At 38.1% G+C, this 16,477-nt stretch overlaps 1 protein-coding gene and 1 long non-coding RNA gene across 2 annotated transcripts; both read right to left on the bottom strand.

Moving 5' to 3' along the window:
* Positions 1–951: 951 nt before the first annotated feature.
* On the bottom strand, positions 952–16,466 carry LOC122862188 (M1-specific T cell receptor beta chain-like). The gene is made up of 8 exons (XM_044167502.1): positions 16,403–16,466; positions 15,825–16,130; positions 8,069–8,074; positions 6,048–6,083; positions 1,866–2,210; positions 1,736–1,759; positions 1,409–1,515; positions 952–1,277 (listed from the first exon to the last, which is right to left on the bottom strand). The coding sequence occupies exons 1-8, from the start codon at positions 16,449–16,451 to the stop codon at positions 1,251–1,253; spliced, it is 900 nt and encodes a 299-aa protein (XP_044023437.1). The 5' UTR covers positions 16,452–16,466; the 3' UTR covers positions 952–1,250.
* LOC122862191 lies at positions 9,689–10,306 on the bottom strand. Its single transcript, XR_006374645.1, has 2 exons — positions 9,956–10,306; positions 9,689–9,852 (listed from the first exon to the last, which is right to left on the bottom strand). It is a non-coding gene; the product is annotated as an uncharacterized LOC122862191 (long non-coding RNA).
* Positions 16,467–16,477: the final 11 nt, after the last annotated feature.

Here is a 16,477-nt window from a genome sequence, read left to right as displayed (position 1 = left end):
AGCTTCAGTTGACACAGAAATGGAGGTTTTCCCAGCTGTTTGCTCAGAGATGTGCAGTGCAGGGGGGGTTGGTGCAGAGTTGGTGCAGGTGCGCCCTGCGAGCCAGAGCTTGTGGTAAAGTGGAAGGTTGCACCTTCGTCGTTTCTCAGCACAGAGAACGATCTGCAGGCTCTGTGACCACATCCTCTCCTCTGCTGTCGCTCTCTACTCCTCTGCAGGGTTTCGAGCCCCGGTTTGTCTCCCTCACAGCAACAGCTTTGACCTTCTTCTGTACACAGATGAGACCGCTGATTTCCTGTTGTTCTGTGGTAGACTCACACTCACATTTACTGTCCTACTGACAATGTTTGAACTAAAGAAATAACTTCTTTATTCATAAAGAGAATGTAAAATGTAATACACTGCCCTCATTTGGGCAAAGTGGAAAAACTAGATATGAATTAAATGAACCCACTTTAATAAGGATTTCTTCAACAGATTGTTCAAATACAGATTAGTCGATGGAATTTAATTTATCAATCAAATGTCACTGGAGAAACTTTAGTCACCTCTCAGTTTGCTCATTGGAAAAACTTGCTGAGACCTAAATGACAGCTTGTGAAATTTTTCTGAGCTGTGATGTTCCAACGTTATTTATGTATGTAGGTGAAAAATAGTTGCTTTCTCAGAAACCAGGCAGATAAGTGAGCAGCTAAAAATACCTCACACTATCTCTGGAAAAAGTGAAGTTCAGTGTAGAATGAGATGTGAGAGAACTGAGGGGAGGATGGTTACTGCATTTATGTAATCTGCACTGAGCAAGATTAGATTAACCCATGCCCTTCTCTGGTTTAGATATACACTGAATGTAAATAAAGTTTTACTGTCTGCAGATGTCAGGAGAATCATGGAACTCAGTAAATCACTCAGGACAAACCTTTGGAGAGAAATTAAAGCACGTGATTGATGAGATCCTCTGAAATACTTTTATTGAGAAGAAAATTAAGCAAACAAGCGATTCACAATCACAAATACACAGAATTATTAAGTATGTCTAAAAATGTGATGCCAAAGTAGCTTTAAGATTATAACTAGAATATACATAGTTCATCTATTTTAGCAGAATTCGATCATCTAATTGAGTAACAAACACAAATGCACTGCAACATATAAAGTTGTGGAAATATAACTTCAATGTTTTCAACCTTTATTTACAGAAACCAACACTACTGATCTCCTAGAAGCCATTTGTTCAGGCCTCAGCTCAGCTCTCAGTTGTGTTGCTTTCCAGCTGAACCCTGCAACAGACAGAAAGGACACAAAGTCATGAGCTCTTTTCATTACTTGTTCATTCACATATCCAAATGTACGGAACAGTTTTTATGTCAAGTGCAGTAAATCAAACAGGGTAAGCGGCAACAGAACAAACCTGAAGTTTCCACACCAAAAATGAAACAAAGGCTCCATAGATGCAGCTCTTGATGATGAAAACACCGTAGGAGAGTTTGGCAGTCTGTGTGATCCTCAAATATTTATCTGCAGAAACATTTACATGAATGACAGGATTCAAAGAGGAAACATCCAGTGCTCTTTGTGGAGACAGTTTATATATGCAGCTGCTATTGGTTTATACATATATGCCTATGAATACTACCATGAGTGTAATTTTTCCAAATACTTAATGTTTTCTGTGTGATGATAACCATAGTAGAATTGATGCATTGAGGTGTACAGAACCACAAAATGATATATTTACCTCTTGTCATGCCATCTCCTACAGCTGTAGTTAGGAAAATGATTGGACAAGGACAGATGATCATTTTACATGTATTTCCAATAGCAAAAAGATCAAGTTTAGGTCATTTCTGAGTTCCAAATGAACATACCTGTTTCACCAAAAATGTGGGCTGGATAGTCAGTATTTGTCACATTGTAGAAAGTGACAATGCAGGTGAACTTTATGCTGGGATTGTACCAAGTTTCTGCCGCGACCCTCAGCCTGCTGGTGATTCGGTAATACTTTCCGACCCGCAGGGCAGCGTTGTCCGTCGCCACCCCCTCTCTGACAATGGACCCATTAATCGTCCAGGACACACTGACATGGTCTGGGTAGAATTCACTGGCCACACAAACAATGGTCTTCTCCCTTTCCTTGTTTTTTGGGTTTCGACACTCTTTTTGCGAAGGTGGAAGCACTGTCACTTTTGGTTTGGTAACAGCATGGTCTGGTTCTGCAAGCACAAAGGACATACATCACTAAATTAAAGCTCCTTACAGATCTACTGCAAACCAATGTACAATACCTAACTCTAATGTACATGTGACATCTTAATACCAGAATTTAGACATGAACATTACAGGTTGCAGAGCTCACACTGAGAGTCATTAAAATATCATATCTTCAGATAAATGTTTGGTTCTATCGCAGTGATCTTACCAAGAACTGTTAGCCTGGTTCCCTCTCCAAAATCAGCAGGATAAGTGTTGGAGCACACTGCCGACTCACGTGAAAAAAACTGACAAAGATCTACAACGGCTGACTTATTTTTTACTGCATTTGTGAGTTTTTCACAAACCAGAACACAAAGTACAATCACTGTATCCCATGGATACCATTCATAGACTCATTCATGTAATTTGTTTCCCCATTCAGTTTTGAAATACAAAATTTTACCATCTGTTTAGCAACTGAGAAAATGTTGGTTATCATAAATATTTTTAATGACACCTTCTGAATGCCACTTTTTACAGGCTGAAAATAATGCATTAAGTCTGGTACTGAGACCAAACACAGTCTTTTTGCCATAGAACAGAGAGATTTATCTCAATTCATAAATTTTACATTGACTTTTGCAGATTTCAATGCAAACCTACACAACAACACGGTGCTGCTCCAGAAAATCACTAAACAAGACATTAAAACGTTTTTACAACCCTGAACTCAGCAATAAACTCAGAAGACAAACATCAATGTGTATGATTTTTATAATTTTCTTACCTAACACTGTCAGTCTGGTGCCACTGCCAAAGTAAGCAGGCTCATAGTTGTTCACACTGATACAAGGCTACAGAAAAACTGCTCAACTTTCAGCACTGAAAGCTGTAAACTGGCTTTGTGCTCTCTTTTCCAGATAAACTAAAAAGTTTTATGCACTCAGAAATGTACAATCAATACATGTTCATACCAAATGAAATGAGTTGCTAACAGCAAAAAAAACTTAAAAAAAGATTTAAGAGCAGGAGATGAAAAACAACCCTCCACTCTGACCTGGTAGTTACCAACTAGTTTGCCATTATATCCTATGGAACATTGTATTAGTTTATGTTAGTGTTTGTAATTGTCTTACCTAAAACAGTGAGTTTAGTTCCAGCTCCAAAGTAAGCTTCTGACTGTGAACTCACAGTGTGTCACAGAGCTGATAAGAACCCGCTTTGAGAGTAATAATCTGGGCGTAGAGCCAAATGTTTTATTGCTGCAGTACTTTAGCAGAAGAACATACACTTGGTTTTCTTTAGTACAAACTTCCACCATAAGCTCTTCTGCACTTTTTAACAAGACAATACTTTGTTTACTAGCATCAAATAAAAGGTCTAAAAGTATATTTTTAATACTGGCCACTTTTTCTTACTCACATACTGTAAACAAGCTGTGAATCGTGCTCTGTGAGATTTTTTGTTGCAGGTTTTCTTACCTAACACAGTGAGTTTAGTTCCAGCTCCAAAGTAAGCCTCGCTGTAGGAGCACAGAGACTTTCAACTGTAACAACAAAACTCTTCCTACTGCCTCTCTTTATCTGTTCCACTTTAGTCTAACAATGGGTGACACACTGGTGTTAAGGAGTCGTTTGAGCCTTGGAGAATCTTTACAGTATCAAAACCATCTTAACAAAATCATACCTGAACAATATCTAATGAACTTTAAAAGGATTTCTTACCTAAAACTGTTAACTTTGTTCCTCCACCAAAGTAAGCCTCTGCACCACCACCAGAGTCACAGCGCACTTGATCAGTGCTCAAAACAACCAGAGATGCTGCTTTTACTTCGCTTCTTTAGTTTCTACTTTTATAATAAATGGAACTTTGCTTTAAAACCAACAACTACCGCCTGTTTTTACAAGTTGTATGCAACACGAACCTCTCAGTTAGCACCCTGTTAGGCTTTATGTTAACTTACCAAGAACAGACAGTTTAGTTCCCTGGCCGAAATAGGCTTTCAGACTGACACAGCGTTTAAGCTTAACAACAAAAACCTCTGAGCTAAACTTAAGCTAGACTTAAGAGCAGTAAGTTTCTTAAATAAACATCCAATCACAATGCTTTTTCTGTTTGTTATGATGTCTTACCTAAAACTGTTAACTTTGTTCCTCCACCGAAGTAAGCTTCATTACCACCAGAGTCACAGTGCACTTGATCAGTGCTCAAAACAGCCCACGATGCTGCTTTAACTTTGCTTTTTTAACTTCTTGTTTTGTAAAGAATGAAACTTTCTTTTAAATTAAAACCAACAGCTGCTGTGTTTTTACATTCTGTATGCAATACAAAACTGTTTCTCCCATTGACCAACCTGTGAGGCTTTTATATGTTTTACTTCTCTTACAGGTGGATTCCTGTGAAGAAATCTTGACGTCTTACTTACCAAGAACAGTCAGTTTAGTTCCCTGGCCGAAATAGGCTTCGAACTGACACAGCGTTTAAGCTTAAGAACAAAAACCTCTGAGCTAAACTTAAGCTAGACTTGAGAGCAATAAGTTTCTTAAATAAACATCCAATCACAATGCTTTTTTCTGTTTGTTATGATGTCTTACCTAAAACTGTTAACTTTGTTCCTCCACCGAAGTAAGCTTCATAACCACCAGAGTCACAGTGCAGTTGATCAGTGCTCAAAACAGCCCACGATGCTGCTTTTACTTTGCTTCTTTACATTAAGTTGCTTTTAAATTTACTTCATTGTATTAAATTTCACTTTTCTTTAAACCCAAAAACAACATTTACTGCACTGCAGTCTGGTTTTTACAAGTTTAATGTAACACAAAACTATTTCCCTCAACAACCAACCTGCTTGTGTATGTTTTACTTCTCTTACAAGTGGATTCATCAGAAGAAAGTGTGATGTTTTACTTACCAAGAACAGTCAGTTTTGTTCCCTGGCCGAAATAGGCTTCGTAATTGGCACAGAGCTTAAGCTTAACTTCAAAAAGCACTGAACTGAAACTTAACTATAAACACTCAAGTACATTATGATTCTTAATGCACTACTCCGGTTACAAAGCTTATTACATTTGTACAATTCTAGTCATCCTTGACTTACCCAAAACAGTCAGTTTTGTTCCTTTTCCAAAGTACGCTTCGTTTGCATTGTCACAGTGCAGAAATACTGAGCATGAAACTCTTGTGTCTTTCTCTACCAGAATTATCTTTGGAAAGTTTTTACCAATACTTCTGTTTAAACTAAGACTCTAAAGCAATGTGACATCTATAAAGTTACAGTAATAAACTGAAATATTTACCTAAAACCGTCAGTTTGGTTCCTTGGCCAAAGTAAGCAGGCTGAGTGTTGGTCACAGTGTTCTCTGTTCAGCTCAATACTTCAAGTTTGTTATAACAACACTTTTTTCCTTCACTTTCATACCAACAGCTCTATTTTATGGTAGTTGCAGTGAACTGAAGTTGTGAGAGCTCTGACTTACCCAAAACAGTCAGTTTTGTTCCTTTTCCAAAGTACGCTTCGGTTGATTGTCACAGTGCAGAAATACTGAGCATGAAACTCTTGTGTCTTTCTCTACCAAATTCTGTTTGGAAAGTTTTTTACTAATACTTCTGATTATACTAAGACTCTAAAGCAACGTGACATCTATAAAGTTACAGTAATAAACTGAAATATTTACCTAAAACCGTCAGTTTGGTTCCTTGGCCAAAGTAAGCAGGATCAGTGTAGGTCACAGTGTTCTCTGTTCAGCTCAATATTTTAGCTTTTTCATAACAACAGTTTTTTCCTTCACTTTCACACCAACATTTAAACTATTTTAAGTTTGTTGCAGTGAACTGAAGGTGCAAAAGCTCCGACTTACCCAAAACAGTCAGTTTTGTTCCCTTTCCAAAGTAAGCTTCAGATCCAGTGTCACAATGAATGTCTCCTCTAACAAAAAGTCACAAAACGTTTCATAATCAGCATGTTGAGACACAGTCTAATGATCCAGAGGATGAAGAAGGTTTAAACATGCAGAATGAGCTTCATCATGTTCACAGCTGTTTTGTTTTTTGTCAAGATGAGTAAAAGAATCATCCAGATGCTCCACATATGAATTGAAAGTCATTTAAAAAAGTTTTTCCAGCTGATTTTCTGCGTATGAATTGACTTTTCAATGCCAAAGTGTCCTGCCATCCTATACGCCTTCAGATTATGGATTTTTCTGCTCTCCAAAGTGTCCCAGGTAGCATGTAGCAGTCTACACAATGGGTGTTAATGGGAGGAGGTTTTTGTACGGCGGCTCTATAGGATTGTATCACCGTGGCCCCCTGTCCCCACAGTGAAAAAGCATCACACAAAAACCTGATGTCTCTTTCGTTGTCTCCTCTCTCCTTCCCCCACCCAGCTTCTCCATATCTCAGCCTCCATCTCTCTCTGTCTGTGAGAGCAGCTGTGCAGGTCGGGCTGACTGACGGCTGAACGGGCTCCAACCTGACTGCTGCTATTTCTGTGACAGCTAAGAAAAGAAGCAAGAACAGAGGGGAGGAAAAGGGAAACTGGTCTTTGTTTGTTTGTTTGTTGCTCCTCTGAGGGAGTGACATCACTGCTGGTCACACCTCTTTATCCACCCAGTTATCAGCAAACTGAGGAGACATTTATTGAGTTACATTCACTACTTCACATTGACTACGTGTAATGTGAAAGGTGTCACTTGTAGTGATTAACCCACAGATAAATATTACCTGACTCTGCAGTCCCCCTCAGCTTGATGAAGTATTTCAGCATCCTTAAGCTGTCATATTTGTTTCCAGCAGTAGCGGGCAGCTGTTTTCAAGTTAAAAATCCCTGATAAACATACTGTGCATTACCTGCCAACTGGAGAACATAGTGATGCTAAAGAATCAGGCTTTTCCCTTAGGAGTTGGTGGACACCAAAACAGAGCTAAAAGAAAGTGAATATTGGACTTTAATGAATGTTAATGTTGAACTTTAGCTACTGGATGTGTAAATAGTTGTCAAATCTATATAATCATATTATTACTGGCATAACAAGTTTTTAAGTTATGTAATTATATTAACTAGGGATTGTATAACTAATGAGAGGAAGAAGAATGTCATAATAGGTTATTATACTATTAAACAATATTGTTTTATATATTAAGCATCATTTGTTAAAAATGTGTTACATCTGTTATGAAGTCATAATGTTACACTATATCATTCTATTACCTAAGAAATTTGCATCGCCAGGTTTTAATACAGCTTTGATCAATTTTTTATTGAATTTTATAACATTGTCTTTCAATTAGTACATTCTTGGAATATAAAGACAGGATGGCATGACATCCTTGAACAACATATCTTCTAATTTAAACAAAGGTTTATTCATTAAACATTTCAGTATTGGATTCTTTTGTTTTGCTTCTTCCACCATCAGCTCACATCTAAATGAGTTTCTATGAAAATATTTATATTTTTGGTTTATTAAGTAATGCCTGATCCAAGGACTAGCTTTGCACATAATGCTATGACATGTGGCATTAGTCTGTTCACTGTGTAATCTGTTCCTAAAAAATCACAACATATGACTCTGAATGTTATTAATATTATCATCAAACTACATGAATGGCAATAGGTTTTGTCCTTTATTCCTATTTAAGTTCATGTAGTATGAGACATCATAAGTATTGCTAAGACATTTACTCTGTTTTACTTTTATGTAAACAGCACCATATTCAGATCTGACCACTTCACATCTATACAGCTCAGTTTAATAACACTAAATGATTTGACTGGCCCACTATTTTACATATTGTATGGACCACAACTACCACATCTAAGTGTAATCCCACATGAACCCTGTAGAGGTCAGTGTATGATAACCTCTTAAACTTGATATACCTTCATCTTGTGATGCTGCAAACAGAATTAAATGATATATAAGAAAGTATAGACTTGAGCACAGAGTGACACAGATGAGACACTGTACAGGGCAATAATGTTGTATGGGATGTAGAAACCTTACAGTGTTGACACCTGCTTACTTATCTGAACTGATCAGCTTTGTGGTGTTTCAGGAACATCACTGAACTGTGGAGAGGCAGTTCTAGGGAGTTTATCATTCTGTTTTTTAACAAGTTTTTTTTTTTAGTTAATGTCTCAATTTTAATTTTCATGGCACATCTATCTATGTTGCCTGTCATGCCCCTTAGTTTAAAACATTAAAGGGAAACTTTGGTATTTTTCAACCTGGACCCTATTTTCCCATGTTTTTGTGTCTAAGTGACTAATGGGGACAACAATATTTGAAATTGGTCCAGTATTGAGCGAGAGCGCTTCAGCCAGCAGCTGCGAAGCAGGGCTGCAGTGTAACCCTTTCGGGCAATTGTGCACTGTCAACTTATGTTCACTAAAAGTGCGTGTTTTTGCCACTGACAAGCTCAGATTGTTATTCTTAGTGTCTGACAACATTATGGAAAGGATCCTACAGAGATAGACCTTTTTTTTAAAGAGTAAGATCCTTTTTGTTTAACCAGAAACAGCCCTTATATCTCTCTTCTCAAAGCCGCCAGACACTGACAAATACAGTAATTTTACCTCATAAATCAGTACATCGTAAATCATCGTACAACACCCTTCATTCAAACTCGACAGAAACAAAATATAACTCACCAGCACCCGTCTCGGTTTGTCTTTCCACTGTTCCAACAATCACCAAGGCTGGTTTGGTTGAAATAAACCCTCAATTCAGCGTGTTAGATGTGAAAATATCAGGAGAGGAGCGAGAGGGAGGTCGGCATCAGAGAGGCAGCAGGGAGAAATAGCGTGTAGAGCCAGAATATTTTCACATCAAAACTCGATGATTATTGGAACAGTGGAAAGACAAACCAAGACGGTTTTGGTGAGCTTTGTTTTGTTTCTGTCAAGTTTGAATGAAGTATTACAATGTTACGATGATCTGCGAGGTAAAATGACCTGAAATGTATATGTCAATGGAGTCTGGTGGCTTTGAGGAGAGCGATGTAAGGGCTGTTTCTGGTTAAACAAAAAGGATCTTACTCTTTAACAAAAAGGTCTATCTCTGTAGGGATTCCATAATGTTGTCAGACACTTAGAATAACAATCTGAGCCTGTCAGTGGCAAAAACAAGCATGTTTAGTTGACGTACATTAACGGTGAGCGATTACCCGGAAGGATTAGATTGCAGCCCTGTTGTTCACATTAGTCACTTAGACACAAAAACATGGGAAAATAGGGGCCAGGTTGAAAAATACCTTAGTTTCCTTTTAACCCTCCTCATTCGTCTCTCCTACCTGTCTTATCTTTCAAGTTTGTTCTTGAGGTTGTTGTTTAGCTGCTGAGGCTTTTGAACCATCGTGCTCTACTAGACGCACAGTAATACACAGCTGAGTCTGCAGCTTTAACAGTGTGTATCTGCAGAGAGGAATTAAGCACTGCAGGCCGGGACATGGTGTACTTTGATTTGTTGAAAGGAGCTTCAATGCTTGACCCATCTTTGCCAAGAGAATATGTTACTAGCTGCATTTTCCCACTGCTGCTTTGTCTGTACCAATACATGTATAAATATTGTTCATCATCTTGTTCACACTGCAAAGTTACAGCCAGGTCTCCCTCACGGCTGAATACAAATGGGGGCTGGTGAATTTTCACACAGAAGGAGAAATCTGGAAAACAAGAAAAAAGACAAGTCAACAAACAATAAACACTAACTTGAGCAAGAAAATGTTAGATGAAAAAACATTTTTAACTGAATTTAAATGTTCTTACTGGAGAAGATTAGAACTGCAACCAAGAAGACGTTCATTGTCGCAGTGATTATACAGTTATCCAGCGTTTAAAAAATCAGCGCTGTGTACCCATCTTCATTGACAATTATAACTCTATTGTCTTTTATCAGGCTGAACAGCTGCAGGTGTAACTTACTGTACTACAATCAAAACTTCTGAAATAAGCTCTGATCCTCCCCCTCCTCTCTGTTTTTCTTTTACCAGGAACACTTTGTCCACATTCATATTGTTTCACAGGTTCATACAGGTTTCTCAGTACAGCCACAGTCTCCTAGTGGACACTGAGTAGCAACTGCAGGTTTTGAGTTCCTTGCTTAAAGGTGGGGTGTGCGATTCTAATCCAATACACGTCTTTTTGTCAAATTCAGCAAATATCTCCTCACGGTCCGCTAGCTGTCCGTTCAGTGTGTGCCCTGAAATAAAACTCTGGTGTTTGTACACAGCCCTGGCTCTGTAAATGGGAAATAAACAAAGTGGCTCGGACCGAGCCACACAGCACTATTCATATAAATGACTTGCCCGCAGACATTCAGCTTACTTTCTAGTTTTCCAAGCTATGCTGTTGTTGTGATGTTAGCTATAGTAGCAGGAGAGTTGTGTGTATCGCTGTCTGGAGCTGGTCTGCTGGCTCTGGGAAACGTCTCGTCCTCTCTGACTGTTAGCGCCGCAGCAGCAACTGTAGCGACAGTTTGCTAACCCACAACCTACCTAATGTTAGTAACATTACCTGCTGTGTCGTTGTTCGCTCTATGTCATGGTTTTTGTCATGGTATTGGATTTCTCCAGAATCGCATACCCCACCTTTAAGAGCACTTTGACAGCAGTTCTTAGAGGTCTAAGATTTCTCTCTTAACACATTTACAAGTTTGCCAAACTTGGATGCATAAAAGAGATATGACAACAAAATATTTTAACCAGCTTCATAGTTTTTGCCATGATGAGTCGTGCATTAGTTAAGCATCAATTACAGTGTGTCTTCAGGACTAAATCAATGATATAATGTCTTTATTGTTCCACGGTAGCAACTGTGGAGCAGTTGCCAATTTAGTATAAAAACCAAACAAGCCACAGCTCCTTCCTGCCTGTGTGCCATCTGTGACAGACAGACTTGTTATTTGTATGACTGTCTGGTCTGTGTGCATCACTGTGACTGGCAGCACAGTAGTAGGTGCTGCTGTCATTCAGGAGCAGCTCAGTAATTTGAAGAGAGAAGTTGTTTTTGGATGTGTCGATAGACGACTGGAAGTGCCCCGCAGTTTTGTCGTACTCTCTGGTGAGGAACTCCATTTGAGCTCCGTAGTGGTTTTGTCGGTACCAGAGCATGGTGTAGCTGCTCATGCTGAACCCTTGACCCATGCTGCACTCCAACATCACTGCTACTCCTGGGTGGGACATTTGATCTCCAGACTGAAGAACTACAACAGTGAGACCTGCAGCACATGAAGGATGATGTTTCCATGTGTCTTACCTCTATGTACAGAACCGTAAATTCACACAAATATTTGATGTGTAAATGTGATGGGAACTCAGCCATTCAAGCACCCCTTAGTTAGTTAGTGCACCCATTTTGAGTTAATGCATAAAACCCACCTGAGTGTAAAAGTAGCGCCAGATAAAGAACTGTGATAAGCATGTCAGCGATGAGCCTTCTTCCAGCCGAATGAGGCAAGAATCACACGCCAGTCTGTTCAGCACACACGAGAGGTGTGAACATGAGGTCACATGATCACATGACATTATTTGAATGTAAGACTGATTGTAATTCTCATTTGCTGATTATGAAATGAGACTTTGGAGCACATGAAAGATTATTTTTTCTGTCTTTCAGTTAGACTGGTGTTTTTAGACTGAGGTTGCCAGTACTTTGTGTTGACCTTCAATAAATGTCAGTTGAATTAATTTAATGCTGCAAATGTCAAGTGGTAAGATAAACTGGAATTTATAAATGGTTTTCAAATAAGAATTAACAAGCAACAGACCATAAAAATACAACTCCATAAACGTGATAACTGGATAATGTACTTACATGATACTGTGATTTAAAACTGATGTAACGTAAGGCATACAGTGTTATGATCCTCTTATTCTTACAAGATGTTACATTATTAGCCAATGCAATTATGTCATTAGTTAAAAATTTGTAGCAGCTTTTGTGATTTCATAATTTTCAGTTAAAGTAATAATGTAGCTCCAGGAATCTATTTGATATACTTTAATTATTCTGTAATAAAAATGTGCAACATTTTATTTTGTGCTGAAACAATAAGCCAAATCTATTTGTAGATCAACAGGAAATTTATTGACAACAGTTTTGATAATTAATTCACTGTTGTCATTTTCAGTGCTACAAATGTGAATAATTTCTGTTTGTTTTTCTGCTTTTCTGTTTTCTATCATTGTAAGTTAAATATCTTTGGTTTTGGATTGTTGGTCGGACAAAACAAGCAGTCTGAAGACGTCATCTTGAGCTCTGGGAAACTGTGGGCATTTTTCTCAAGTTTCTGACATTTTATAGTCTAAACAATTAATTAATTAATCGAAAAAGTAAATGACACATTATTTGACAATGAAAATAATCATTATATACTTAACTGCAATCATACAGTAAAATGTTTTTGAAGTGAATCTAAAACAAGGAAATGATTATTATATCAACAGAAGCAATTTTGATAATTGGTTGAAGTCATTTATCAAGCAAAAATCTTTGGTTCCAGCTTCTCCAACATGAGTATTTACTGCTTTTCTCTGTTTTCTATCATTGTAAATTGTACATCAACAAATTTAATGATAGATTAAGTGATAATTAAAACAATTATTTACTAACTTTTATTATAATATGCACCTTTACAGCTTAAATGCCCTGTAAGCAACTTTCATTGGAATGACTGTGGTCTCTTAATACAGATAATATACCTGTAGAGGTGTTGGGCCTTGGTGGAACGTGATTGGTCATCTCTGATTTAGGCGGTCTCTTTAAACTAACAATGCTCCGCCCAGTCACTCACGTTTATTTGACAAGTGCTGACCATCCAAGCCCTCATCAGGACAAATAAAGCTAATCATTTAGTGTGTTAAACCTCCAGCAAGACTCTCATAAACATTTGGTCCAGTTTGTGTCGCATTTCATAAGCGAGCGGACTCGGGACAGCCATGTGGGAGAGTGTCCGTTTGTCGGTTGTTCCTCACACCAAAGACCAGCTATGAATGCGCACTTGAAGTCCGACATTGCGTGTTCCTGTCCTGTGCTAGCTGATTGGGACTCTTCTCAAAGACTTTACGCCTCTCTAAGATGCCGGAAGTTACTGCTTCAGTTTACCAAGGTAAGCCTTTGTTTCTTGTGCTAACATGTCTTTGGGCTTTGTTCACTTAGTGTTTGTACTTTATTCTTGCCTAAGCCTAACGTGTTTGCTCTCCTGCTGTCTTGTGGTTGAGCAAAAATTAGCAACCAACAAGACATCAGTCTTCCACCTATGTGAAGTATTGGAATTGGTACTGTTTGAGAATTAATTTCTTGTCTTGGCTGAACATATTTTCAATTTGGTTAGGATGCTGATGGTTTGGTGAAACTTTTATGTTTTAGTATTAAAGTGTTTTGGGCTGAATTAGTTTTGTAGCATATTTCTCCTTAGGTTGTTGCTGTTGTTGAAACTGTTTAGAGAGAGGCTGTAGTTTGTTGCTGTTGAATGGCATTTCATTAGAAAAAAGCAGTCTTTAAATCTAAAAAAAATAATATTGATAAAGTGCAGTTTACATGATTTCTGGGTGTTCAATTTGATGAGTCTCTATCTTGGAAAAAACTGATTAGCACAGTTACAACTAATGTTGGTATTTTGGGAAAGTCGGACCTATGATAAACACTGAGGTTGCCACCCTTCTATACTGTTCATTAGTTTGTGTGTGAATATGTATGCGTGTGTGTATATATGTGTGTGTGTGTGTATATATATATATATATATATATATATATATATATATATATATATATATATATATATATATATTACTGTAACTCTGTCTCAAGTAGTACTCATCTCACTAAACTTGTTCATATTCAGAAACAAGCATTAAGAGTTATCAACTCCTGTACATCAAACTCATTCATCTCAACCATTGTTTTTCATGCACAGTATTCCTACAATCATCAATTCTACAATTATTCTACTCCCAATACCTATAAACTCAGGCCTTCTATCTGTCAAACATCTCAATTACAGTTTGTCTTAATTTACAGAAGTCCAGTGATATGGATGAACTTTTCGGCTTCTGAAAGGGAGAGTTCCCTGATCACACCCCTCTGAAGGTGTTTTGCAGCTCTCGATCACATTTTCTGTTGTTTATATTCATTTGTATTTTTTGTATTTGTTTAAACAAATAAAAACTGTCTTGTAATGTCAAACCGACCTTCAACCTGCTTCTCATAGCTGGGGTCACTGCCAGAGTAGCTGTATCAAATCAAGCTCATCAAACCCCTCTCTTTTTGTTGGTACCAGAGCATTACATAGAGGTTGCTATCATCGTGACCGCATTTAATTTCTACCCTGGCCTTTTCGTTGATTATTCTTGGATGAGACTGCTGAAACGTCACGCTCTTAGCTCGATCTGAAGGGAAAAACACAGATTTTAAAAGTAGTTGATACAGAAGCCAAGGTTAAAAAACATTCATATAATTGCTGTAAAAAATGAACAAGTATTATTATTTTTTTGCAGTTAATTTTATTACATGGCAGCAGGATGAGAAGAAATCCGATCACAGCTGGAGACATCCTCCAGGTTTGCTCTGCTGCAGGAGAAACACTGCTTCCTTCAGTGAGAGTCTGTATCAAGAGAGACACCACATCTCATGTACAGGGAAAAGATCAGGGTTTTTAGTGAGGGAGTGGCATTAAACCGCATCACTGTGTACTGGCTGCGCAGAAATAAACAGCCGAGTGTGACAGGTTTGCGCTGCGAATAGTCAGAGTTCCTCTTGTTGTGCCTTCTCTTGTCAGCTTGAACTGTTCTTCAAACTGACCCTCATAGTTTGGGGAACTTTCATATCCATACCCAATGAGGGTCATAGACGGACTGTTCTTTCTTTGCTGATACCAGAGCATTATTATGAGGGAAGTATCATCATGGCTGCAGTTAATCTGGACCTCAGTTTTCTCTTTCACTATCTGGTGGGCAGATTGGTGGAATGTAACAGCGCTCACCTGACCTGTGGAGGAAGCAGATTTTAGACGAAACTGTTATTGAAACAACAGACAAGGAGACAGTATTTATATTATTTATATAACATGATTTTTTTTAGCATTTTAAACATAGCTAATGAGTAGTTTCGTGTAACTCAAGATGAAATTATGAGATTTTACATGAAAACCAGATGAAGAGAGAACCAAATGTGTGCATAGATGAAGACATTGTCAGGCACTGATGTGAGAAAAAACGGAGAGAAATAAGGCTCAGGGTGAAGAGGGAGGGCACTGTGTCTACGTAGGTTAATTCATCACCACATTCTCGTGATAAAAGCTTCATGCCATGTGCTGTGCCTCCACCTATTGGTTAAATCAGGACAGTAATTTGCACGACTGCAGGTGGTCGCTTGTCAAGAAAACACAATCGTAGATTGTTTTAAGCGTTGAAACAAATGACCAATAATGCCATTTTTCATTTTAGAGAGCAGTTTATTCCTTATTCAGTTTCTCTAAATGAAACCACACGTGCAGTAAAAGTCACTGATATCATCTTCTCCACAGTGTGGTTAAGTTCCTTCCTTCATTTGATTATTATTAATGTGAGTCAGGTGTCAGAACAATAAACAGCTTCTCCGCTGTATGTTTTTGTCACAGACCTGAGGTCTGCCACAGCACTGTGTAGACTGGCAGCACACAGATAAACAGCCTCATCTTTCTCCTGAACACTGGTTATCGTCAGAGACCACTGCTTCTCCTTCGATTTCACTGCCTGAAAACCGGATTTGAATCCTTCTTCATAGTTTGCATTGCCAACTAGTATAGACACAATTAACTGAAAGCTTTTTCCTCTCAGCTGTCTGTACCAGTACAGATATTCATAATCAGTGTTATTCTGGTAGCAGTGCATTTCTGCCAAGCCACTGGGAAGACTGGAGATGTAGTGGGGCCACTGAGTGATCAGCACAGACTGAGACTGAACATCTGAAACAGAGTAAAAAAACAAACAGAAAAGCTACTACCAGCATGATGAACAAATATCTACTAAATCACTTCAGTATTAGCTATATCTATACATGTTTTATTTAAAATTATTTTAAAACAGGTGAAATCAAAAGTTTCCTTCAGAGCAACATTTGATGGAAATGTATATAATAAACACCAGAAATATTTTCATCACAAAATTGGTGAGAGGAAGCCAGTTTGTTTGTGTGTGTGTGTGTGTATGTTTTTATCTTTATAGATGTGAACTTTACCTGTAGCCCAAAGCACAAAGAAAGTCAAGGTGGTGAAGACTGGGATCATTTTGATTTAGGAAGATGTGAAATGAA

This window comes from Siniperca chuatsi, linkage group LG15 (genome assembly GCF_020085105.1).
Source record: "Siniperca chuatsi isolate FFG_IHB_CAS linkage group LG15, ASM2008510v1, whole genome shotgun sequence".
Taxonomy (NCBI): Eukaryota; Metazoa; Chordata; class Actinopteri; order Centrarchiformes; family Sinipercidae; genus Siniperca; species Siniperca chuatsi.
The sequence above is the reverse complement of the archived record's forward strand: the minus strand, read 5'-3'. Positions and strand labels throughout refer to the sequence as shown.